This window comes from Delphinapterus leucas, chromosome 3, assembly GCF_059928025.1.
Source record: "Delphinapterus leucas isolate spDelLeu-1000000601 "Yukka" chromosome 3, BTC_Dleu_Yukka2, whole genome shotgun sequence".
Taxonomy (NCBI): Eukaryota; Metazoa; Chordata; class Mammalia; order Artiodactyla; family Monodontidae; genus Delphinapterus; species Delphinapterus leucas.
Window position 1 is genome coordinate 57,381,899 of NC_143131.1, and position 27,695 is coordinate 57,409,593.

At 39.7% G+C, this 27,695-nt stretch overlaps 1 protein-coding gene and 1 long non-coding RNA gene across 7 annotated transcripts in view; one reads left to right on the top strand and one right to left on the bottom strand.

The window, feature by feature from the left end:
* Nucleotides 1–3,102: 3,102 nt before the first annotated feature.
* MCCC2 (methylcrotonyl-CoA carboxylase subunit 2) overlaps nucleotides 3,103–27,695 on the top strand; it is an 84,460-nt gene continuing 59,867 nt past the window's right edge. For 2 of the 6 annotated variants that reach the window (XM_089908964.1, XM_089908963.1), the window contains exons 1-6: nucleotides 3,104–3,389; nucleotides 6,759–6,825; nucleotides 14,250–14,334; nucleotides 16,523–16,624; nucleotides 18,781–18,908; nucleotides 21,863–21,975. In XM_089908964.1, coding sequence (XP_089765090.1) covers nucleotides 3,261–3,389; nucleotides 6,759–6,825; nucleotides 14,250–14,334; nucleotides 16,523–16,624; nucleotides 18,781–18,908; nucleotides 21,863–21,975 — 624 coding nt within the window. In that variant the 5' untranslated portion in view covers nucleotides 3,104–3,260. The other 4 variants (XM_089908961.1, XM_089908960.1, XM_089908959.1 and 1 more) reach the window with 4 other exon arrangements.
* Nucleotides 15,616–27,084, bottom strand: LOC111185741 (uncharacterized). Its single transcript, XR_002647665.3, has 4 exons — nucleotides 24,870–27,084; nucleotides 21,131–21,255; nucleotides 17,874–17,946; nucleotides 15,616–17,330 (listed from the first exon to the last, which is right to left on the bottom strand). It is a non-coding gene; the product is annotated as an uncharacterized LOC111185741 (long non-coding RNA).

Sequence of the window (27,695 nt, forward strand, 5' to 3'; positions counted from 1 at the left end):
ATATCTCCTGGACAGACTGGGGGGTGGAAACCTGCGGTTTTAACTACTTCTTCTGCAAATTTTCAAGTAGTTCCACCATTTCTTGGTCTCTACCACATTTCTCCACTTCTATGCACATATTTCTCTGTACCTGGTACCACCAATTCCTGGTACCACCAATTCTGAGAGGCAAATTGACTTGTTACTTGTTTGTATTTTCCACTGCAAGCACTTAGATTTCAACTTCTTTTATTTTGCTAAATTTATTATTCCAATTTTTGCCTATTGTCTTTATATATCCCCTAGTTTAATTGAAGGTGGGATATGAATTATTTTTTGTGTTCCTTTGTTGCTCTGGGATCATTTCTGAGAGAAGGAGGTTAAAAAATACCTTTATTTTCATGATAAAAGTTGAATTATTGTATTCCCTTAAAAATGAAAATTAATAAAGAAAAATGTAAAAAGTAAATCTGAATACTACGGACAACTGAACACCAACAAGTTGGATTATCTAGATGAAATGGACAAATTCTTAGAAACAAAACCTACCAAGACTACATCACAAAGAAATAGATAACCTGAATAGACCTATAACTAGTAAGAAGACAAAACAGTAATCAAAAAATCTCCCCACCAAAAAAAAAAAAAAATCTCCCCACCTAGAAAAGCACTGAATATGATGGCTTCACTGGTGAATTCTACCAAACATTTGAAGAACAAGTACCAATCTTTCTCAAACTTTTCCAAAAACTTGGAGAGGAGGGAACACTCCCTAACTCATTCTATAAGGCCAGCGTTATCCTGACGTGAAAGCAGGACAAAGACGCTACAAAAACAAAAAAACCCCCCAAAAACTATAGACCAATATCCCTTATGAACACTGATACAAATATCCTTAACAAAATACTGGCAACTGAATTCAGCGGCATACTAAAAGGATTATATATCATGACCAAGTGAGGTTTATTCCTGAAATGCAAGGATGGTACAACATAGAAAAAAATGATCAATGTAGTTCACAACATTAACAGAATGAAGGAACAAACTTCACATGATCATCTCAATTGATGCAGAAAAAGTAGATGACAAAATTCAAACTTTTTCATGATAAAAATATTCAACAAACTAGGAATAGAAGGAAACCTCCTTAACATCATAAAAGCCACATGTGAGGGACTTCCCTGGTGGTGCAGTGGTTAAGAATCCCCCTGCCAACGCAGGGGACATGGGTTCGAGCCCTGGTCCGGGAAGATCCCACAGGCCGTGGAGCAACTAAGCCTGTATGCTACAACTAGTGAGCCTGTGCTCTAGAGCCCGCAAGCCACAACTACTGAAACCAGCTCTCCGCAAATACTGAAGCCCGCGCGCCTAGAGCCCGTGCTCCGCAACGAGAAACCACCACAATGAGAAGCCTGTGCACCGCAACGAAGAGTAGCCCCCCCTCACCACAACTAGAGAAAGCCCGCGCGCAGCAATGAAGACCCAATGCAGCCAAAAAAAAAAAAAAGCCACATGTGAAACACTCACAGCAAACATTACACTCAATGGTGAAAGGCTGAAAAGTTTTCCTCTAAGACCAGGAAAAAGGCAAGGATGTTCACTTTCACCACTTCAATTCAACATAGTACTAGAAGTTTTAGCTGGAGCAATTAGGTAAGAATGAGAAATAAAAGACATTTAAATTGGAAAGGAAAAAGTAAAATTATCTCTATTCACAGATGACTTTTACAAAGCCCTAAAGATTACACACACACACACACACACACACACACAAAACCTGTTAGAATTAATAAATGAATTCAGCAAATTGGCAGTATACTAACTTAGCATGCAAAAATCAGTTGCATTTCTATACACTAATAATGAACAAACTGAAAAGGAAATTATGAAAACAATTCCATTTACAATAGCATCAAAAAGAATAAAATAGGAATTAACCAAGGAGGTGAAAGACTTGCGCAATGGAAACGAAAAAACACTGCTGAAAGAAATTAAAGAAGACATAAATAAATGGAAACACATCCCACGTTCATGGATTGGAAGACTTAATATTGTTAAGATGTCAATGCTACCCAACATGATCAACAGATTCAATGCCGTCCCTATCAAAATTCTGGCATTTTTTGCAGAAATAGAAAAACCTACCCTAAAATTAAGATGGAATCTCAAGGGATCCTGGATAGCCAAAAAAATCTTGAAAAAGAACAAAGCTGGAAGACTCACACTTAATGATTTCAAAACTTACTACAAACCTACAGTAATCAAAAAACTGTGTGGTACTGGCATAAAGACAGACATACAAACCAATGGAACAGAATACAGAGTCCAGAAATAAATCATTGCTTATGAAATAATTTTTCACAAGGGTGCCAAGACTATTCAATGGGGAAAGGACAGTCTTTACAACAAATGATATTGGGAAAACTGGATATCTATATACAAAAGAATGAAGCCACACCCTTACCTAACACCATATACAAAAATTAAATCTAAGACTTAAGTGGACCAAAGGAAGATTAATTTTTTCTCACTGTCCAGTGGATGAGAAATTGTGAGGAAGCTCAGATTTGTTATAGGCAAAGTTTTAGAAGTACGTTATAATTGTACATCTAAGTTGTAATTTATCACTATTAGAATTTTTATTTACTTGTTTATGTTCTCTCCGCTTTATAAAAGAGGACACTTTGCCTGTTCTCCACTGTATTCCCCGCTCCAGAAGAGCACTTGATAGGGGACATTAAAGACATTTGATTAACGAATGCTTATCCCCTTAAAGAGTTTCTTAGGGCAGCTTAATAAGCCTGTTCAGTTTCCAGCTCTCATATAAGGATAAGCTTTTTCAAGCCCCGGAACACCCTTTGTAGCAGCAGGGGAAGAAGAAAACAGCACATAGAAAAAGCACAGACGCCGACAGCAAGCAAACTCAGCCGCAGCTCCTAAGCTCAGCATCTCGGGAGACCGGGAGGACGCAGAAGGGTCGCTCCACCCCGGGAACCGCAACGCTCCGGGGCTCGCGATGGGACAGGCCTCGCGGGGCTGCACTTCTGTCCCTTATTCGCTGAATTCGGGGGGCGTGGTGCTCAGCGCTGACCAATCACGGGCGGCGTGCGCCGGCACGTGCCGAGGCTGGCCTCAGAATCGGGGAGGTTTCAGGCGGGTTGGGACTGCAAAGGCCTGGGCTGAGCTTTATCCCGAAGCGTGGGAGTTGGAGGGGAAAGCCTCGGCCCCGGACCGGCGCAGGCCGCTCTCTCACGCTCCTTCCTGCCTCTGTGCCTGCTGCCATGTGGGCCGCCCCGAGATTAGCTTTGCGGCGGTGCGCCCGCGCCGCTGCCCCCGCGCCGCGCGCCTATCATGGGGACTCCGTGGCGACGCTGGGCACCCAACCGGACTCGACCTCTGCCATCTACCAGGTAGGGCGGGTGAGCGGCCCGGGCCTGGAGTACCCAGCCCGAGTCAGTGATTCCTCTTCACCGACGGCACAAGGCGTTGGCCAGACTGGGAAGCAGGTACAGGGTAGGCACACTTCAACAGTCGCTGCTGTTTTCTCTGGATCCCCAGTCATGATTCTGGGACGCACCAGGGGGTCGTGAAGTTTGAAACAGAAAACAATTCCAAATCAGGTACATTTTAGTTCACTTTTAGCACTGGCACTATACTTTGTATCTTTAAAATCATTGGTTCGCAAAACCAGTGGCTCTCTGGTTTAGCAGTCACCTGGGAGCTTGTTGAATATATGGCTGCCTTAGCCCCACCCTGGACCTTTTCCGTCTCTAGGGTGGGGTCCTGGTGTTTGCATTGTTAATGAAGTTGTTGAGAGGGGAGGGCAGGGCCTTGGTGGCAGCCAGCTTTGGGAACCACTGGCCTATCACAGCTGACCCTGGGTTGTGCTTACCAGACTTGAAATGGTTGGTTATGTTAATAGAAAATATTTATCTTTAAATGACTTTTCTTGGAATTGGGAGGTATCACAACGTTAAAGAAACAACTCCTGGTTTGTGAAATATCAGAGCTGGAAATTTTCAGTCTGTCCTATGGTTTCTAAGCCTGTACAGATGACATTTAAATTGTGCAAATAACTTTCAGAGAAGACTTTTTCTGGCTGCGCTGCTGCGGCAGGTGGGATCTTAGTTCCCCGACCAGGGATCGAACCCGCACCCCCTGCATTGGAAGCTCAGAGTCTTAACCACTGGACCGCCAGGAAGTTCCCTCAGAGAACACATTTTAAATAATTCCTGCCTTTGGGAAAACAAGGAGGTTGAAAAGAAATCAGCAGGCTGAGGCAGAAACAGTATCCAATGGGAGACTTCCAAAAGTCTTTAGATGTCCTGGGATCAGGAGAGAATGTTTAATTTAGAAACATTAAGTGGTTACTGTGGTCTAGCCACTATTTTAGATATTTGGAATAGATGTGTAGGAATGGAATCATAATTTTGTGGGGGAGATGACAAGAAAGCAATGCATTGTGATGAGTGATGTCTAAAGCTTAAAAAAGGTGGTTGCACATAGGAGGCAGTGAGTGAGTTGGATCTTGAGTTGGGTAAGAACTGGCCAGGTTCAGGATGGAGAATGGGAGGCAGGATTATACAAACTAAAGGAGTTATGAGAACATAGGTACCAAGTTATGAAAGTGGTTAGTGGGAGTGAGAACTTGGAAGTCCCAGCCAGGGTGAGGAATTCATGGAGTAGATGGGATTGCTTATGCAGCCAGGTAGAGGAGGGAAGCCATGTGTAGAAGCCACATTTAGATTTCACTTTGCAGTCTGTCTGCTAAGATGTTTAAGTAGAGAAGTGGCATGATCCTATGGACATGGTAGAATAATCAGTGTGGCTGCAGTGTGGAGAATGGGTTTCCCACCATTCTGAATATGGCTTCTTGGCTGGGTGTTCTCTTGGTTGCTGTAGACCTCTGAGTGTTTTCCAGAGCTCCTGTAAGGTTACTTTAGCCAGTTTTGGGTTGTTTTGTGATGTCTCTGTGGGGGAATAAGGGCCTGGAGCTTCCTGCTCTGCCATCTTTTTGAAGTCAGGTCTCGGCTGATGTATTTGATGGTGGCTGCTAGCTAGGGGTTAGGGAGTGTGAGCCTGAGATTATAACTTCTTTCTCTATGTAAAATGTTTTATGTTCTGGTTCAGTCTGTGCACCAGTAATTAGAATAAGAAAGTAGCTGTGCTATGGTGGAAAAAGCACTGGCTTAGTATTTCATGTATGTTTAAAAGCTAACAAGCAACATATTTCCATAGGGGGAAAAAGACCTGGTGGAAATGTGCTAAAGTGTCAACAGTGGCCCTTTCAGTGGGCAGAAGAGACATTGTAGCATGTTGCTTTAAGAGTGAGTTTCTGGAGTTGGTGGATTTTGGTTTAAATCCTAATTCTACTACTTGTTAGCTGAATGACCTTGGACTAATTACTGTATGAGCCAGATTTTGCTTCAGTAATGCTGAGTAGCAACCAATCCCAAGATCTCAGTGTTCAAAAGAACAAGTATTTATTTTTTGTGCTTGGATCTATGGGTCGGTTGTGGCAGTTCTGCTCTAGGACTGTAGTAGATTCAGGTCTGCTCTACTTGTTTCTTATTCCAGGACCCAGAATGAAGGGGCAGTGGCTGCTGTGGGATGCTCCTCTCCTAATGGAAGGCTGGGGCACAAAGAGGAGAGCATGGAAACACTTTGTCCTTCTTAAAGCCTCTTCTTGCAATTGGTACACTGTCACTTTTGCCCACATTCCACTCATCAAAGCAAGTAATACGGACAGATTCAGAGACTGTGGGGTAGGGAAGTATAATCTCACAGTGAACCTTGGCTAGGATGGGAGGGAAGGAAGAATTTAAAATAAGTAGTACAGTTTACCTTATGGTCTAATATGGCTGCTTAAGCTCCAGCTATTGTGTCTGAGTTCCGTGTGCAAAGGAGGAGAAAGGGTGAATAGGTAAAAGGACGCCCTCACCTTCTTGTCCTTTTTTTTAAGGAGCCTTTCTAGAAGTCATACCTAACAACTTCTGCTTACATCTCATTGGTTAGAGTTTAGTCACATGGCCACACTTGTCTGAAAAAGGAGGCTGGGATTATTTTATTTTTTTATTTTTTGGCCGTGCCATGTGGCTTATGGGATCCTAGTTCCCCAACCAGGGATTGAACCCATGCCATTGGCAGTGAAAGCCCGGAATCCTAACCACTGGACCACGGGGGAATTCCCCCCTGTTCCTTTTTAAAATAGGATCCATTTTCCCCCTGGGCTTTGTTTTTAATTACTTACTGTAAGTAAGTAATTACTGTAATTTGTCAGTAAGTGTAAAACAAGTATTTCTGCATTGGTTGGAATCTCCTCACGATAGTGGTTGAGGGGACAGAAAAAATAAGATGGCATTCTAACCCTCAAAGGGCTTATATTCATTGACAAAAGAAAACAAATACTAGAGATCAATTAAGTTCTGTAGATGTGTAAGGAAGGAAGTTGTTAAAATGAATGGGAGTAGCCAGAAGTTGTGTTGGAGATGAGATGGAACATCAGTTAGGCTTTAAAAGGGGGGTGAGATTTGGATAGATGGACCAGAGAGGGGGGTGGTAGTGCAGAAGAGCTTGAGCAAAGACAAAGAGGCACGAATTAATCTTTTTTACACATTGGAGTTGGCCCAGCACAGAGGCCACACAGGTGGCAAAGTGGCCCAGTGTGGAGGCCACATGGGGTTGGCATGTAATGCTGTTCTCCTTAACCCTTATTATGGTAAAAAAAAATCATTGCTTTCCTATAATACTCTCCCTGTTTTTCTTTGCTTCTGTTTTAGGAAAACTACGAGCAGATGAAAGCACTAGTAAATCAGCTCCATGAACGAGCACAGAACATCAGACTGGGTAAGCCCTCATTTATTCTTCAGTTTATGCTTTTAATTAAGATGTCCCTTATAATTATTCATTTTAGGAAAAACTAGTAGCATCAGGCTTTTGACTCTTCAAGACTGTGCATTTGCTGTTGGTGGGAATGTAAATTGAGGCAGCCACTACGGAACACAGTATGGAGGTCCTTAAAAAACTAAAAAGAGAGCTACCATATGATCCAGCAATTCCACTCCTAGGCGTATATCTGGAAAAGATGAAAACTCTAATTCAAAAAGATACAGTGTACCCCAGTGTTCATAGCAGCACTATTAACAAGAGCCAAGACATGGAAACAACCCAGATTTGGTTTAAGATGTGGTATATATATATCCACATAAATATATGGGTGTATACTCAGCCATAAAAAAGAAGGGAATATTGCCATTTGTAGCAACATGGATGGACCTACAGAATATCATACTAAGTGAAGTAAGTCAGGAAGAGAAAGACAAATATTATATGATATCACTTATATGTGGAATCTAAAAAATAATGCAAATGAATCTATATACAAAACAGAAACAGACACACATAGGAAACAAACTTGTGGTTACCAAAGGGGAAAGGGAAGGGGGGAGAGATAAATTAGGAGTCTGGGATTAACAGATACAAATTACTATACGTAAAATAGATAAGCAACAAGAATTTACTGCATAACACAGGGAACAATATTCACTATCTTGTGATAACTGATAATGGAAAATAATCTGAAAAAAATATATAAAACTGAATCACTTTGCTGTACACCTGAAACTAACACAATAATATAAATCAACTATAATTTTAAAAAAAACGCATTTGTTGGCATGCAGACATCTTATTTTTTCCTATTACTTGGCCAGATTTTCTGCTCTTATAGCACTGCCATTATTTGGGAGAAAGTAGATTTCCCCCAAATCTACTGGATTAAACAAGTTTGGGATTGAACCTGGGCCACGGCAGTAAAAGCACCAAATCCTAACCACTAGACCACCGGAGAACTCCCTCATCAATTTTTAAAACTATTTCTTCTTAAGGTTTTTATTTCAGCCGCAGCATCACACTGAAATTTTTGTTTCACTTGAAGCAACTAAACCATTTTCTGTCCATTAGTCATATTCATACTACATACTACATTTTGCGTAATTGTGCATTTTCTGCTGTGTCATGTAATTTGGAAATAATTTCTATCTGGGTTTATTGCTAATTAAATAAATGAGATATCCTAAAAGCTTTGTAAATTGTCATTTTTTATTTTTAAATTGTGGACATAATAGACATTTTTTTGCTTGGAAGAAATTGCATCATAGGGAGGAATATAAAATATTAATGTATAAACAAGTACCACATCACATTCTGTTGTGCCCTTATTGGTATATATGACGATTTAGAAGGCTATGTGACTTGAAACTATTGGCCATGTCCAAAGTAAGAGTCTTAATATATTACAAGTACCTAACTGAGAAGGAACTATATGAATTTTACAGCCTTCATTTAAAAAGAATTCTCCCCAATGTCCTCATAAAGAATCTATTTTATCTGTAAACCTGTGGTTTAAGGGTATTGTTTCATTCCTGGGTATAATCTTATCACACTCAGGGGACAGACTTTCAGTAGAAGTATAAGTCATTAGTGAAATAATTTAGCAAAACCTTGATAGATTTCTCTTTAGTTTAAATTAAAATGTTTTTTATATTTTTCTCCTCTGAGGATTTTAAGGATGGAGGCAAGGTAATTAATTAATGACAGATGAACAGAAAGACCATCCAAAGTTGTATATTCACTTGTGTAGGTGTTAGGGAAGAAATAAGCTCAGTATTTTGGTCCTTTGTAGAATTTTGAGGGTGGAAGTCTGGACTGGTTACTCTAATAATTAAGCAACTTTGGTCCAGTTATTTAATCCCTCTAGTAAATTTTCAGTACCTCATTCATAACTTGAGACTTAGGAGTGGGTCTGTGAATTATAGGCATTATTCATTCCAAGCACACATTGCTGTCTTCTTTTGACTTAATCAAAATTAATTGAAAAGACCAGAAATTAAATCCATTTGGAATGTCTTGGTCTCTGTCTTTTGTACTATAGTAGTTTAGGGTCAAAATCAATTAAATCCTGTAAAAGTTACCATGACATGAACAAATAGATATGCAACTCAGTGTGGGACCTGTTGAAGCAAAGACCTCATTCAGGTGGCAGTAATTGCTCCCATTCTATCTATGACAGTGCAGGGGAGAATTAAAAAAAAAAAAAAAAGTGAAGAGCATAAACTTCATATAGCTCCTTCTAAGTTAGGTATTTGTAATATATGAAGAATATTGTTTTGATGATGGCTGTATTCAGTTCCTTTGGATTTAAGTCACAAAAATCCAAATCAAACTTGTTTAATCCAGAAACCAACAACCAAACCGTGGAAAGGAAGTGCTGAATGAACCGGGGGGCTCCAGCTCCAACAGGACTCACTGTCTCTGCCCATCTTCTCTCATTTCAGGATGTGTATATATGTGTGGACTGCATTCTCTCTGGCTTCTCTGTGAGGTGGGGAATTATGTTGCTGGCAGGTCAGGGATTACATTCTTACAGTTTACAATCTGAAGGAAAGATCTAGTTATGCTTTCATCTCCGATTTGGAAAACTTTGATGGGTTCACTTGGGTCCCATGTTCATTCTTTGGCCCAGCCACTGTATCCAGGGGGATATAGTACTTAATGGTGCCAGCCTGGACCCATGTCCACCAGGGCTCAAGTGTACTGTGGCTGGCAACTCCTGGAACTTCATGGTGGTGGCAGTACTGTTTTCAGGAAAAGGGGAAAGGAAAGCACACAGTCAAAAAGCAAAGACGTCAATTACACTGTCCCCAGACCACCCTAATTTCTCTCTAGGGAGAGAGGGGCGTAAGTAGGAGGGTGACTTGTGAAAACAGGGGTAGTGGATATTTGCCATCCTTTTTGACCAGGTAGCTCTCGAACCCCTGTTCTAAGTGTGAGGAAATGGTGTTAAAAAATGACATGAGTTTTTGTCTACTGGGTATGATTCGAGAGGCAAAATATCCTGCTGGTAGGCTTTTCAGAATGATGACTAGAATGAGGACTAGAAGCCATCGTGGAATAAGGTCTTGTCTCCTGAAAAAGAACCAAAACCCTTGTTGAGATGAAAGTATGTTTTGTTAGGGAGCAGAATTGATGAATTGATCATTCCCTTTGGATATGAAGACTAGAGGGTTTGAATAAGAGGTGGTAGAGTCCTCCAGCACTGAGCATCTGCTGGGGATGGCAGGTTCTGATCATCTGACGCTCTGGTCTCTAAAGGGGAAGAGGACTGAGCAGGGCTCCTTGGGAGGGAAGCCAGGAAAGGACAAAGCCTTCTTCACAGTGTTGCCTGGGACTAGTACTGTTATACCAGGAAGATGGATATTACACAGATATGTATAATTTAAAAGTAATATATGCTTATGTTATATAATATATATATTATACTTATAGAAATTTTGGAAAATAGAGAAAAGTATAAAGAAGAAAAGAAAAAAATATCACCTATCAGTAACACCTCTAAACACATTAAAAAAATTATATTATTCAAGTATTGTTGATTTACAATGTTGTGTTAATTTCTGCTGTATAGCAGTGATTCAGTTATGCATATATATATATGTATATATATACACACATTCTTTTTCATATTCTTTTCCATTATGGTTTATCACAGGATATTAAATATAGTTCCCTGTGCTATACAATAGGACCTTATTGTTTATCCATCCTATATGTAATAGTTTGTATCTGCTAATCCCAAACTCCCAACCCATTCCTCTCCAACCCCCTCCTCCCTTGGCAACCACAAGTCTATTCTCCGTGTCTGTGAATCTGTTTCTGTTCGTAGATAAGTTCGTTTTTATCATATTTTAGATTCATATGTGGTATTTGTCTTTCTGATTTACTTCACTTAGTGTCATAATCTCTAGGTCATCCATGTTGCTGCAAATGGCATTATTTCATTCTTTTTTATGGCTGAGTAGTATTCCATTGTGTGTGTATATATATATTTTGTCCAGATATATGCCCAGGAGTGGGATTGCTGGATCATATGGCAACTCTATTTTTAGTTTTTTGAGGAACCTCCATACTGTTTTCCATAGTGGCTGCACCAGTTTACATTCCCACCAACAGTGTAGGAGGGTTCCCTTTTCTCCACACCCTCTCCAGCATTTGTTATTTGTAGACTTTGTAATGATGGCCATTCTGACTGACGTGAGGTGGCACTTCATTGTAGTTTTGATTTGCATTTCTCTAATATATGATTAACGATGTTGAACGTCTTTTCATGTGCCTGTTGGCCACCTGTATAGACATCCTGACTTTTATTTATTTATTTATTTAAAAACTGAATTTATTTATTTTATTTATTTATTTTTGTTTGCATTGGATCTTCTTTGCTGCATGTGGGCTTTCTCTAGTTGCGGTGAGCAGGGGCTACTCTTTGTTGCGGTGCGTGGGCTTCTCATTGTGGTGGCTTCTCTTGTTGCAGAGCACGGGCTCTAGGCACATGGGCTTAGTAGTTGTGGCGTATGGGCTTAGTTGCTCCGCGGCATGTGGGATCTTCCCGGACCAGGGCTCGAACCCACGTCCCCTGCACTGGCAGGCAGATTCTTAACCACTGTGCCACCAGGGAAGCCCCATCCTGACTTTAAAATTCATAAGATTTCCTAAGTAATTTTCAGATAAGAAGGAGTGACAGTGTTTCAGTTTGCTTTGAAAGTTAATCCTTGAAGTTTTCATTTGATAGAACTTGTGATAAATTAAAAGGTTGACAATGATGAGTGGACTCTTGTCCTCCTTTTTGTCTTTTCCTTTCTTTCTGCCTCACTGCTACTACCTTTGTTTCAGATTTCTTCTCGGGGCACCGTCTTTGCTATCCCTTTTGGTTCTTGTTGGAGCATGTAGAATTGCTAGGAGTGGCTTAGTCATTTCTGTAGGTGGAACAAGGATTAACCCAGCTGTGTTATTCGTGGTAGCCAGAATTAAGTACTTTGATTAACACAAGTTAATTGAAGGGCTCTAAGTGTTTTGATAGATTCAGAAGTGCTTAGTTTTTCTAAAACTGGGTAATAACTTTATTGATATAGAAAAACACAAGTAGTTTTTGGTGGTTGAAAAGGGATCTTTTAATGACCTTAAGATAAGGCTTGTGTAGTTTTTTAAAAAATTTATTTTACTGAAGCATAGTTGATTTACATGTCATGTTAATTTCTGCTGTACAGCAAAGTGATTCAGTTATACATATATATACATTTTTCATATTCTCTTCAATTACAATTTATTACAGGATATTAAATATAGTTCCTTGTGCTATACAGTAGGACCTTGTTGTTTAAGGCTTGTGTAGTTTTTGAAAACATTTGAAAATTCAAGTTAGACTGCATGCAGGTAGTTCCAGCAATGCATATAGCACCGTTGAAGTGACCACAGTTAGACATTTGAGCTGTGTACCCAGAGGCAGACAGCTATGTCGCGACTGCCCCCTGGTGACAGAGATGAAAAGATGCTATAAACTGTAAAATGCTTCCTGATTTTAGGGGTGTTAAAATGCAAACAAAATGTGTGTTTTAGAATCAGTGCAATGTGGTAAATGAGATAGAAGGAAAACATCAGGCTTTTCTGGCTCTGAGTCTGTGAGAGTGGAGATAGTTAAAGCAAAATCTTTTAAGAGTAATCCTTGGAAAACTAAGGTGCTGTGACATTCTGTCTTTTTGTGGTGGTCTACATATCCTAGGCCAGTTTAAATGCCAGAGGAGCTGAATTCTGTGACCTGAGAATCTGTATCAAGGATAGCACTCTTTCTGGTTTTTCCTAATAAAAACAGAATTCACTAGGTGCTCGGAATAGCAAAGTGAAGCTCTAGGCAGAATTAAGAATAGTGTTGCTCTAAGTACTAAAAAAAAAAACAAAACACAGATATGTTTTCTTATCTCTTTTTCATCCCACCCTCCCCTGCCATGCTTTTTCCTGCTATCCCCTTAGTGGATGCTTATGTTGCCAAACTCTCCAAAGACCCTCACCCAAGCCTGGTCTTCTTTGCAGTGTCTTAGGTTTATTTTTCTTTAATACTTACTTTTAAACAACTTTATTAAGGTATAATTGATATACAATAAGCCGCATTATTTAAAGCTTACAGTTTGATGAGTTTTGACATATGTATACACCCGTGAAACCGTCACCACAATCAAGACGATGAATGTGTCACTCTCAGAAGTTTCCTCTGCCCTTTGTCACTCTCTCGTCCTCCTTGTCTCCTATAACTATACACACCTCAGTAGGACACTCTGGAGAAAAGAGGAAAGCTGTTTGATTTAATTCATACTATCTTGTAAGGCTTTCCCTCCCAGAATAATTTTCATTTTAAAAGATTAGATGCATGTTATGATTTTCTTGGTTACCTTAAGGCAGATTTAGTCTTAAAAATATACCCTCTACCTTTTCAGGAAAAAAAAAAAAAATCCCCTTAGACATAGGGAAGTCCTGATTTGAAAATAAGGTTGCGCTACTTGGAGGCTTGTTTGAAATCTGTATGAACTTATTTTCTCACCTAAAAAACCAATAGCTTTCTTCAACAGCTGAACATTTCAGTAGACAAGGAGTATATTAAGATGGAATTCTTGGGCAACAGTGAAGGTAAACATATTAAGGTACAATTTGATCGTCTGTTCTGATTATTTACCTTGGTTTGCTGAGAGTGGGTTGTGGATATTCCCCAGGTACCGAACCCAGCCGTTCTCAGGCTGGGTGAGGTTTGGTGTACCCCTCACCTCAAGCAGCCTCACTGGGTTGGTTACCCCAGCGGACTCTTCAATTATTGTAATTTCCTTTAGTCTGGAGCAATGTCAGGAAACACGGAAGATCATCTCTGATTCAGGATACTAACAAAAGGGGACTTTTAAATTGCTATATAAGGTGTTCAACTCTCTCCTATTTGTGGGCCTAAAAATAGCACCTTTAGCTAAGGTTTTTTGTGCTTATTATGGAAATCATTTCTAAAATAATGCTTTTTACCTGGTACAAATGAAGTTAGGAACTTTTCAAATTTCACATAGCATATAGGACAGTGCTAGTATTTATAGTAGGTGTAATAAGTGTGGTGGAGATGAGACAGTATTTGCAATGTATGAGATGCAGAGAAAAGTACTGCATTATTTCCTTAAGTAATTACTACTGAATTTAGAAAATGTATAATATACTGTGGGCTCAGGGATAGATTGATTTTTAAAAATGCCAGTTTCAATGATCTGAAAAATTAGTTGTTTTTCACAGGATATGTTAAATTTTTTAAAAAGTACCATATTTTGGATTAAGTGTTATATGTTTTTCTGATATTAAGTTAAACAGAGACCTTATAATGAATTCATCTAATCTAATCATATTTTTTATCGCAGGAGGTGGTGAGAAAGCCCGAGCACGTCACATATCAAGAGGAAAACTGTTACCAAGAGAAAGAGTTGACAATCTTATAGACCCAGGGTTGGTACATACCCAAGTGCTGGCTCAGGGTGTTCTCTATTCCATGGTGCTTTCTTAGACAGTTTTTTTTGTTTTTGTTTTGTTTTGTTTTTTGGCCGTGCCACGTGGCTCGTAGGATCTTAGTTCCCCAACCAGGGATTGAACCCAGGCCCTCAGCAGTTACAGTGCAGAGTCCTAACCACTGGACTGCCAGGGAATTCCCGTCTTAGATAGTTTTATAAATAAATGATTTTAAATTCTGGTTCTTATCGTAAGATTCAACAACAGATGTTTATTGCGAGGCTACTATGTGTCAGGTGCTGTTCTAGGTGCTAGTGATACATCACTGAACAAAATAGACAAAGTTCCTTGCCCTACTGGAATTTACATTGTAGCAGGAGGAGACAGAAAATAAACGATAAGTGTCATAAATTATATAGTATGTTAGAAGGTGATAAATGTCATGGGAAAAAGAAAAGATAGACCAGAGTACGGGAGAGAAAGATGAAGGTCAAGTTGTAGTTTCAAATGAGTTGGTTAGAATAGGCCTCATTGAGGTGGTGACATTTGAGCAAAGATTGGAAGGAGTGAAGAGAGATGGGCTCTAAATATCTGGGGAGAGAGCGTTGCAGGCGGAGGGGAGTGGCCAGTGTGAAGGTTCTGCGGTGGGGGCAGGTCACAGATGCTGATATGGAAGGGACTGGAAGGTGGTGGGGTGGCAGGAATGAACAAGGGAGTAGCAGGAGATGGGTGATTTCGGTAAGGGTTTCGTAGGCCAGTGTAAGAGTTTGGGCTTTTACTCTGACAGAAATGGGGAGATTTTGTAGGGCTTATCTGACTTAGGTTTTAAAAAGTTATTCTGGCTGTTGTCTTGTGAGTAGACTGTGGGCCTTGAGGGTGGAAGCACCAAGACCAGTTAGAGAGAGGGACTTCCCTGGTGGTGCAGTGGCTAAGACTCTGGGCTGCCAATGCAGGGGCCCGGTCAGGGAACTTAGATCCCACATGCCGCAACTAAGACCCAGCGCAGCCAAATAAATAAATAAATAAACAAACAAATAAATAAATCATAAAAAAATAAAAGACCAGTTAGAGAGAGAAATGAAGGCTCACAAGTATTGTTTCGGGGGACATGCACACAGACGCCCAACCTGGAGACAAACACCGCTAACACCTAGTGTGTATCCTTCTATACTGTTTTTATGCAAATGTGAATCACTTTTTTTTTTTTTTTAAAGAAAAATGGAATCATACTAAATTTGGTGTTTTATAACTCCCCGCCCGCGCCTGTCCCCTGTCCCCCCAGTGTATCCTGAACATTTAAGTGAGAATAATACAGTGGTTAAGAGCCTGGTCCCTTATTACGGAGCTTATTAAAACCCAGCTCTGCCACTTACTAGTAGTTGTGTGACCTTAGACAACTGACCTAATCTCTGTGTTTCAGTTTCCTCATCAGTCAGTGGGGATCGTAATAGGATCCATATCAGGAGGTAGTTCTGAGGAATGAGTGAGTTAGTGTTTCTGAAGCTCCTAGGAGAGAGGCTGGCATGTGGTAGGTGCTACGTAAGTGTTAGGTGCTATTCTCTTTCTATATTAATAAACACATCTGTACAACATCTTTAAAAATAAGAACCTAGTGTTCCTTTGTATGGCTATACTGTATAAATCCCCAGGATGGTCACACTATATTTTTTTCTTTTAAATTTATTTTATTTCTTTATTTTTGGCTGCATTGGGTCTTCATTGCTGCACGTGGGCTTTCTCTAGTTGTGGCGAGCGGGGGCTACTCTTTGTTGCGGTGCGCAGGCTTCTCACTGTGGTGGCTTCTCTTGTTGCGGAGCACGGGCTCTAGGCACGCGGGCTTCAGTAGTTGTGGCGCACCGGCTTCAGTAGTTGTGGCTTGTGGGCTCTAGAGCGCAGGCTCAGTAGTTGTGGCACACAGGCTTAGTGGCTCCGTGGCATGTGGGATCTTCCTGGACCAGGGCTTGAACCCATGTCCCCTGCATTGGCAGGCGGATTCTTAGCCACTGCGCCACCAAGGAAGTCCCCTAGATTTTGTTTTTGACTTTCTTTTTGTAGATTTTATGTCCAACACGCATATTTAAAACATTGCCCATTAAAGAAGAAAATTTCCTTTTCCACGTGTTAACTGTTTAAATATGATTTTTTGAAAAACGACATTAATTCAAGCAACATCTTTTCTTCCGTTCAGGTCTCCATTCCTGGAATTATCCCAGTTTGCCGGTTACCAGTTGTATGGTGATGAGGAGGTCCCCGCCGGTGGCATTATTACAGGCATTGGGAGAGTGTCAGGGTGAGTATTCTGCCCACGCTCAGCCATGTGGTTCAGGAAGCAGGCCGAAGAGGCAGGGTGTCCAGCACTCACTGCTCTGCATGTGAGCATGTGAGTTTTATGCTCGTGATATTATTTAGGACTGAGGCTTCCTACCCAGACATGTGTTAGATTCATCTGTGGAGTGTGTGCATTTTAGCTCTTGAGATTCCATGGAGGCAAGGGCCAGGGCAAGACTGATTTTATCTTTCCACTAGAGCTGCTCTAGTGTTGGATAGTATGACTGAAAAAGAATTCACTCGTTTAAAAGGTCTAAAGTAGTACTTCATAGTAATTGAAGTTGACCTTTCTTACGTGATCATATGGTTGAATATGGTCAGCACTCTTTCTCTGGCAGATGATAGATGTGCAAACTAGTTAAAACCAAAAAAGAATTTATTGACTCTCTTAACTGATGAGTCTGGGCCTATCTGGGTCGAGGAGCACAAACAGTGTTACCAGGTCACAGGCTGGGTTTTGGTTTTGTTCCTAGGCAGGCCGAGCTGGCCACAGGCATCCCCAGCTTCTACGCTCTAAGCTTAGCAGCTGCAGTGGACTGAGAGCTCTTGAGGGTGAAGGCCTGGGACTAGAGCCCATTGTTGAGCCCACGGGCGTGGACGCTGAGTAGAAAGGCCTGGTCCTTGTGCTCACGTCTGAAGATGGGCTTTGGGGTCAGTCCCGCTAGAACCTCAGGGATCAAAAATAGAGAAAGGGCAGTTTCTGAAAGAAAGTTTAGTTTTGTTGCCAAAATAATAGATGCTGGGTAGGCAAAACCAATAGATGTCTAATACAGTATTTTTGTGGACTAATTTTATTTCTCATTCTGTAACGTCTGTGACCTTTTAAAAAGACGAGTAAAAGTGGTTATGTCTCTTGTCCAAGGTCGTATATATAGCAAGTGGCAGAGTCAGAATTTCAGCCTAGCTTTGTCTGACTTCATAGCCTGGGCTCTTTCCTGTACCAGAGCTTCTTAAGCTTTTCTAGTGCAGCATCCCCAGGACGGAGGAGTGACCATACTCTGGAGGTGTGGGGGGTATGGCCCAGCACCCGCCAAAGCCTAAATTCCTTTTGAAGTCTAGTTTGTTCAATGTTAAAGTCATTAGAAATGTACATCCCACTCTATAAAATGTTAATTATAATGTGGAAAAAGGCTTTATCTATAACCTAGTGAATAAAATTGATGCTCAAAGGAGAGGAGCCACATACCCTAATAAAAGAAGTACAACACTACCTGAGGCTGTGTGCTCAGTTGCTGTTCTCTACTTCATTTTCAGCAAGGATTCAATGAGTTTCTTTTTCGAATTCTAGAGAATATAAAGTGAGGTAGCAAAAACATCATAAATATAAAGGTTAAATTTTGTAAAGACCACACTGTTGTTCTCTCCAGTTTCAAGTGAACCTCTGATCTTCGGGTTTCCTGGCAATACTAAGAAGGCTCCCTTACTGGCCCTCTTCATTCACTTCCCTGCTTCTTGCGTGTTACTTGTGGGCCATGGTACCTGACAGGCTGGTTTTGGTGAGAAAGGGCACCACTAATGACTCATTATAGTATATGCTTTCAGACTACTATTTTAAAGTTTGTACCTATTGTTACTTTAACCAAGATAAGTGTTGTACTTTAAACTTCTTTTAGTTTTATAGCAAAGCATATGGCAGTGACATGAAGAAAATATGAAAAATAAATACTTTTGATGGATCAGTTTTCCTTTTTGAAAATTACCTCCCTAAAAGGAAATTTTAAAGGTTTACCATGTGGGATTTTCTCACCCTGAGACTTGGATTCCTTGTTATTGTTGTTGTATTATCTTGTATTATCTAGTTAGGACCCCTTCCTTCACAGAACCATTACAAAATGTGGCTTAGGTTGTTAGTTTTCCTCTACTAATATGGGGTGATGATTCTTTAAAAATCAAGTTAGAGTTTGTAAACTTATTAAAAGTGATTCATTTTATATAAATAAATATGTGAACAGTGCTTAAAACTTTTATATCATAAGATTGTCTACTAATGGCTGTCCCTGGCGATATGTACTAGAAATTGCCAGGCTGTATTGGGAGTGTCTTGTAATGAGATGCAATTGGTCTTTACTTTGAAGAACTCTCTCATGTTCTCTTTCCGATGAAATTTCTGCCTTTCAGAGTAGAATGCATTATTGTTGCCAATGATGCCACTGTCAAAGGAGGTACCTACTACCCGGTGACTGTGAAGAAACACTTACGGGCACAAGAAATTGCGATGCAAAACAGGCTCCCCTGCATTTACTTGGGCAAGTCACGAGAATTGTAAAATAAACTGTTATTAGCTAGAAAAATAATAAGATTGTTTAGAAGGCTATATATATATGACGTTATCAATGGATATTTTAAAAAAACTGTTGGCTTCTCTTATAATTACAAAAGAGATGCACATTCTTTGCTAAAAACTCTGGGAGAAAAAGTAAACAAGCACTACCCATAATAACATCACTGAGGAAGAATCCCTGACAGTATTTTGGGGTTTGCCATTTTTTCTCTACATGAGTGGTGTTTTTTCCTTCTATATATTGGGTGGGCCAAAAAGTTCCTTTGGTTTTTGAGTAAAAATAAAAGACATTTTTCATTTTCACCAAGAACTTTATTGAACAATGTATTCACCATTTTGTTCCACTACCTTCTGCCATTTTTCAGGCAACTTCATAATTCCATCTTCCCAAAACTTTTTATTTTTTTAAGCAAAAAACTGTTCCAGGTGCTTTTTACAGTCTTCCAGGGAATTGAAATTTTTTCCATTAAGAGAATTTTATAAAAACCTAAATAAATGGAAATCCGAAGGTGCAGTGTCTGGTGAATATGGTGGATGAATCAGAACTTCCCAGCCAAGCTGTAACAGTTTTTGACTGGTCATCAAAGAAGCATGGGGTCCTGCGTTATCCGGATGGAAGATTATACCTTTTCTGTTAACTAATTCGGGACGCTTTTCCTTGAGTGCTGCTTTCAGTTGGTCTAATTGGGAGCAGTACTTGTTGGAATTAATCGTTTGGTTTTCCAGAAGGAGCTCATAATAGAGGACTCCCTTCCAATCCCACCATATACACAAAATCACCTTCTTTGGATGAAGACCAGCCTTTGGTGTGGTTGGTGGTGGTTCATTTCCCTTGCGCCACGACCTCTTCCGTTCCACATTATTGTGCGGTATCCACTTTTCATCGCCCATCACAATTTGTTTTAAAAATGACATGTTTTCATTATGTTTACATAGAGAATCGCATGTAGAAGTACAGTCAAGAAGGTTTTTTTCACTTAACTTACGTGGAACCCAAACGTCAAAGCGATTCACATAACCAAGCTGGTGCAAATGATTTTCAGCACTTGATTTGGATATTTTGAGTATGTCAGCTATCTCTCGCGTGGTATAACACTGATTGCTCTCAATTAATGTCTCGATTTGATTGCTATCCACTTCAACTGGTCGACCTGACCATGGACTATCGTCCAGCAAGAAATCTGCAGCATGAAACTTCACAAACCACTTTTGACACATTTGATCTGTTGCAGTGCCCTCTCCATACACTGCACAAATCTTCTTTTGCATTTCAGTTGCGTTTTTACCTTTCTTGAAATAATAAAGCATAATATGCCGAAAATGTTGCCTTTTTTCTTCCATCTTCAGTATTAAAATGGCTACACAAAAATTGACCAATTTTGATAAGTTTTTTTTTTAAAATGCACTGCTGATATGACAGCTGTCACAATACAATCTAACAAAATTGTTTCGAATGAAGTTAAAGTCAACTAAGCACTAGTTAGAACCATGTTGTGGAAAAAAACGAATGAACTTTTTGACCAACCCAATATTTTGTTTTTCTGTTCACAATAATGGGTTCAAACCATGAAAAAATAATAGCTAATATATATGGGTCTCTTGAGTGCCAGGTACTAGGTTAAATGCTTGATTATGTACATAGTTTGAGCAGACATAATTTAAAGAAATTTAATATTCAGTGAAAGTAAATTTATATTTGGAATGAAAGTACATTTAAATCTAAGGATATTTTTAAAAAGACATAAAAGCAAGGCAGTTTAAAATTGGTACTTCCTGGATATTGGCTTAAATTGGTTTGTAAAAATGCCAGTATATACTGTTCATTTTTATGGATATTTGAACAGGTACTGATGAGATTTTTTTCTCCTATGAAAGTGAATTTACCTCGTTGATTCAGAGTGTGAACTGCATTGCACGTATAGAAAACAGCCAATGAGGCCCCGCTGCTTGCAGGTGCTGTGCCCAACACTGTAGGGGATGCAGTGAAGAGTATTGTGTTGTCCCTGTCTTTGATGCATTAAATATCAATAGAAGACTTAGTGGTTGCAGGCAAGAGTGACAGGTATAAGACTAGCTAACTTTTTGTGGCGTTCACTCTGTGCACTCACAGTATGTGCTGAGCTGAGTGCTTCACATACACTATTTCATGTCATCCCAATTACAACCCTATGGGATAGCCACTGTTACCTTCATTTCACTGGTGGGGAGACCGAGGCAGTAGACTGGTTCGGAAACACACCTGTGATCACACAGCTGTGAAGTAAGGAAGCTCTGTTTTGAACTCAGCTGACATTCTTACCCACCACGGAAATCTGCAGTAAAAAAGAGTACCAGAGGCGACGTGCAATAAAATTATCACATGAATTCTGTAGATGATTTTCAGATTGTTTTAAAAGAGAGAAAGATCCAATTTTAGCTGAACTGGTTAAGGAGTTTTGGTGTTTCTGGGGCTAATCCTCAAGGGAGAGAATGTCCTAAACATTTCAAGTGGAATTCTGCACAGGGGTAGGAGAGCCTAATGTGTTTGAAGAAAACAGTACATTTTGGGGGGCTGTGTTGAAGGATTGGAGAAAGAGGCTGTAGAAGAGTTTAGAAAGATAGGGCAAGTTTTTTGCGAATGTAATTAAGAACTGATGTTTGGGCTTCCCTGCTGGCGCAGTGGTTGAGAGTCCGCCTGCCGATGGAGGGGACACGGGTTCATGCCCCGGTCCGGGAGGATCCCATATGCCGCGGAGCGGCTGGGCCCGTGAGCCATGGCCACTGGGCCTGCACGTCCGGAGCCTGTGCTCCGCAATGGGAGAGGCCACAGCAGTGAGAGGCCCGCGTACCGCAAAAGAAAAAGAACTGATGTTATCATTGAGATAAGTCTTCCTGTGTGTAGCATGTTTTGTTCATTGAGATGTACTTATTTCTCTTCAGTTGATTCGGGAGGAGCAAACTTACCTCGACAAGCAGAAGTATTTCCAGATCGAGATCACTTTGGCCGCATATTCTATAATCAGGCAGTTATGTCTTCTAAAAGTATTATACAGGTAATTTCTCATTAATGAGACGTATTGCTTCTTGCATCAAATGTCTTTGCTAACCAGGTATTCTGAGATGACTTAAAACAGAATTTGTTTTTTTTTTTTTTTTGGCTGTGCCATGCAGCTTGCAGGATCTTAGTTCCCTGACCAGGGATTGAACCCAGGCCCTTGGCAGTGAAAACATGGAGTCCAAACCACTGGACCGCCAGGGAATTTCCAGAACAGAATTTAATACAGAATTTAGTCTTTTTCCACAGAAAGCATCATAAGGATATCTCCAGTCAGATTCATCTGCTAAATATGGGAATACTGTTATGCTATAATAAAGGTTATTTACCAAAGGAAAAGAGTTTTTAAAAAGAAAGAACACTGAGTAAAATTGCTTTTTTAGGACTATACTCTGGAGGAATTCTAGTATATGTATGAGGAGACATGTACAAGAAAGTTCCTTGTAGCATTGTTTGTTATAGCAAAAGTTAAAGAACAAAGTAAATGCCCATTCATAGGAGAGTTATAATAGTTACTAGCTGTTAAAATGAATGAACTAGAATTGTGTGCATCATCAGAAATAAGTCTCAAAAAATATGTTGGGTAAAAAAAAAAAGTGTAGAATAAATGTATAGCAAATTGCTATGTATGCAAGTGTTAAATATGTCAAATCTATTATGTATAAACAGGTACATGGGAATGATAGACTCAACTTTAGAACAGTGGTTACCTTTGAGGTGGGAGGGAGGAGGAGAATAAAGGCCAAGTAGGAGGTCTACAGAGGCTTCAACTGTATGTGAAATATTTTATTACTTTAAAAAAATTCAGAAGTAAGTTTGACCAAATGTTAAGATTTATTAAGACTGGGTATTAGGTAAAGAATATTTATTTTACTATTCTAATCTTTTTTGTATGTTTGAAATACTTCATAATACTGCTGCAACTCCTTTGTTTTTGTTTTGTTATTGAATTTCTTAAGTTTGTAGTATTTTTATTAGTATTCTAATTAATTAGTCATCACTTGCAATTATTATCTCTCTTCTTTATAATCTACCAATACAATGTGTTGTTATTATTTATTATATATTTTACTGTTATGTGGTGACCTTGCGTATATCTATGCTTTGTTTATCTAAATAGAAACTTCAGCTTTGCTCACTTTTGTACAGATGGCCCTTGCATCCATTATCTGTTATGAAATTCTTATTGTGATCTTTTGTCTTATAGGGGAAATTAGCCCATTTAACCTGGTATTATAGTTTATATAGCTATACGAAACTTGTATTAGTTTCCTAGGGCTGCCGTAACAAATTACCACAAACAGCGTGGCTTAAAATAACATAAATTTATTCTCTCAAGTTTCTGGAGGCTAGACGTCTGAAATCAAGGTGGCGGCAGGGCCGTGCTCCATCAGAAGGCTCTAAGGAAGATTCCATTCCTTGCCTCTTTGAGCTTCTGATGGCTCCAGGCGTTCCCTTGGCTTGTGGCTATGTAACTCCAGTCTCTGCCTTGGTCTTCCCATGGTCTTCTCCTCTGCGCCCTCTCTCCCTTACAAGGATACTTGTCACTCGATTTAGGGCACCCCTGGGTAATCTAGAGTGATCTCATCTGAAGATCCTTAACTTAATTACATCTGCAAAGACCCATTTTTTTCGAATAAGGTCACATTCACAGGTTCCGGAGATTTAGGCGTGGACAAATTTGGGGCGCAGAGGGGCACCATTCAACTCACTGTAGACCTCTGCCACCTTGCACGCTCATTCTGTGCTCTGTCTTTCTCTTCATGTAGATTTTGTGGGACTATATAAAACGTCAGCCAACATCTAACAGATATTTATGGAGAAGCTACTCTAAGCCAGGCCCTGTACTAGATGAATAAAACCAGGTAGGGTCTCTGCTCCTGTGGAACCTGAAGCTTGAAGTGCTTTAAGAACTAGGTCTTTTTAAAATTAAAAGTGTCCTTATAATTTTGAATAAGCAATATCTGCTTATGATAAAAAAATCTAAAGTATCTAAGGGGCATTTGACTGAATGCCTTCAGTTTGCCTATTTAATTTTTGTTTCCTAAAAATTTTAACATCAGTATTTCTTTAACTGAGCCACTTCTCAGCATTTATTTTTTCTATTTCACCCCAATAGGAAGTTTGTGGTTGAGGTTTGCCTTCTTATATTCTCATGAACCTCGTGGAATTAAAAAAAAATCTAATTGTTATTGTATCCTAGTGTCCATGGTGCCTCTTCTCATCTTTTCCCCAATATATGAACTATAAACCTGATATCGCCACTGAAGCTATTGCTTCGTACTTTACTGAGAAAGTCATATGTGAGCACTGTTCTATTAAAAACAATACTGCTTACTCTGTCTTTTTTTTTAATCCCAGGAAGAATTGTCTCTCTTCTCCAAGGCTAGACTTGTCATTTATAATCTTAATACTAATCCCTTATTTGTGCTTCATCATTAATCCTCTTTCTCTCTTTTACTTTAATATTTCACATCCACTTAATTTTTTTTCTCACAGCCAATAATCATGTTGACTTCCTCTTTTTTTTTTTTTTAAAGGAAAAAGTAGCAAAAAATGATGCACAAAGAAAGGACCTTTTCTAGCTTCTGCTGTTTTTGAAGCTTCTCTCCCTCCCTGGAATCCCAGACTTCTTAAGGATTGGCCCAGCATCTTCGTTCCTGACCACTCACTTTCCTAAAAACCTCGCTGCCCTCGGAGGGTCCCGCTAACCTTAACCTCCTAGAGATTCTCACGCTGTACAACCTGTTGGTTTTGTTATTGTTCCCTTTCTTGAAATTCTCCTTAGGCTTCGTGCCACTGGTTTCCTTCTTCTCCCACTCTCTTCATTTAATCCTCCCAACCCCATTCAAGAACTTGTCCTTAGTAGTTTAATAAAGTCTAATGACATACCTGTCACTTCCATGATCATTCTCTGGTCCTGGCCTCCCTCCACCTCCACCTCCCCTTGGGGTTCTGTTGTTTGGTTAGATTTCCTGCTAGTGCCAGAGGCTCAGAGTAGACATTCCGTATTTAGCTGCCGCTGCTGATTTGTTCCTTCACCCATGTTTCTGTGTGCTGTTGATGGTACTTCCTTCTTGCTCTTTTCTCTAGGATTGAAACTTTGATGTCATCATTGACTCTTCTCTGATTTTTCCCCTACTTAATCCTTTTAGGTCAGAAATATATATCTTCCTTATTTTTGTACCCCTGGGAGCTCCTTTGATGCTGGGCAGGTAATCAATACATAGTAAACCTTTGATGAATCAAGTCATGTTGGTTTTTACCTTTGGATTGGTCCACTCCACTCCATTCCTACTGCCATCACCATAGTTATTTCAGGCATTTTCTGTCTATTGTACACATTACTATAAGGTTATTCTTTATCTAGTTCCCTTGTTCCAGACCAAACTTTACAGCCTGATACTTAAGACCTCGTGTGATCTGGTTCCAACCTAACTTTCTAGCCTTACTGATCATGCATTGTAAACTGCCGTCAGTCTGAAGCGCTTGCTATTTTTCATGTGCATCGTGACCTTTATGAGTTTCTGCTCAGGTCCATGCCAGACTCTCTTTCCCCCAATCCTTCCATATGGGTTGATCTGAGTCTCCAACCGATTTTCCAAGGTGCATCTCAGATCACCTTTTCCAGGAAAGCTTCCCAGAATCCCTTACCGGAAGTGATCTTCCCCCCCCATTCCCATAATTCTTGAGCTATACCTTACTAATGGCATTTATCCCTTTTATCTAGACATATCCTGACTAATTTCCTTTACTAGACTCTATGCCACTTGAGATTAGAGACAATATTGGATTGTTTATATCCCAACGCATTTACTTACCTACTTAATAATTTATTATTTGAGTGAAACTCTTTAATAACCATTAAAGTGATACCTAACATACTGAGTAGTTCTATTTCGTATATTTTAATGTATGTTTATTATTATTATTATTACCATTATCATCATTATTTTTGGCTGCGCCGCATGGCTTGCAGGATCTTAGTTCCCTGAGCAGAGATTCAACCCAGGCCATGGCAGTAAAAGTGCCGAGTCCTAACCACTGGATGGCCAGGGAATTTCCAATATATTTTATTATTTATTTAAGACTTTGGTTTAGGTGGACTGTTAACAATTTTTTGTATTTCCTACATAAAGCAATAACTGTTGTAACTGCAGTTATGTTACGTGTGCATTTTGATAGTGAGCACTAGCTTCCCTTACTTGTTCAATCACTATTCCTCCCCAAGGTTGGTTTTTATTTAATGTTATTAACCTTGCCCTTTGTAAGTCCATTTATCCACTGATTTCTAAGAAGTATGTCTCTTGACAACCATATCTCTGTTTTTTCCTATATTTTTGCAGCTGTAAAGATGTGGCCAGATTCCTACAGACCTCCCAGTTTCAACAATTTTGTTTTTGCACTTGAGAAAAAACAGTTAACTAGGTAGTTACCTTTGTATTCTCTTCTGTATCATTTTTCCTTACTTTCTGGTAGGTTTTAGGACCCTGGTTTGTTTTGAAGTTTAAAGACTTGGCGTATTGGTGTCCAGTGGTCTTTCTCTGAGCCTCGTGTCCTGAGGATACCTTCTCTGGTCCTACTCCAAATCCATGCCTGATGCCGTGATGATCTTGGGGCTGTGCTTCTTTTGTTTTCCTGATGCGGTTCCCATGTTGCTGGCTTTTTAAATGTGAGACTTATAGTTCTCTTCAGAAGTGGGATCTTGGTGTTTGTTTTCTTCAAGTCTTACGTTACCATTAATTTTTATAGTCTAGTGAGAGTCTAGTCTAGACTGGTTTTGCTCTGATGCATTAATTCTCTTCCTCATTTTACTGTGATCCTACCACCCCAGCAGCAAATGTTTCTGTTTTTTATTAACGGTTTATGTCTTCTGAAATAGCTGTTATTCGCCTAGCTATACTTAGTTGCAGCTCTTCAGGCCTTTCCCCCTTTTTTCTTCTTTGCACTTCTGCCTGTTTGTTCTTCTTTTTGGAGATGTGCCTAAAATTATTCTCAAGTGTCCCTCCCTTCCTCTTTTCTTAACTTTTCCCTCTTCCCTCCTTGGCTTAGCTCATTATTTTTGACATTTATTTTCTTTGCCTCAGACCTTGGTAATTGTTTTGAGGGTCCTAGTTAGGATAAACACTGTATATTATTATTTTTAAAATGCATTTCAACCTTCTCATGAAGCCAGATGGGGTCAGGGGTAGAAGAAACCACTCTGTTTTTTATTTTGTTTTGAGGCTCTCTGATAAAAGGATTGAGGAAGAAACAGAATGTTCTGAGTGAGATGGACTTTTTGTTCTCTGTGTACACTTCATCCTATCCAGTGAGCACGGATAAGCATGCACGTTCTAGGATCAGCAGTGTGATCGTTGGTATAGTTGATAATGTTCTTAAATTCTGGACAGCCATTGAATAGATATGTGTGTATTATGGCTTTTATTTTTTAATGGTGACTCTTTAGGTAGAGGAAGAAAAAAGTGATACAGGCAGTATTTGCTTTCTACAGTACTTTGAATGGAAAAAGAAGAAAGATGAGAGATTTAAAAAACATATTATAATTTTAATGGCTTTTCCACCAAGCAACTGGAAATCTCCCTCCCCAAGTTCTATTACATTTATCACAGAGAGCCTTTGAACTAGATAGTCTTCGGCAATTTTTCAGTGGAAAGATGGAGGCCTAAAGTTCACACAGCTTCTCAGAATTGGGTATAAAACCTCTTGACTCCCTCT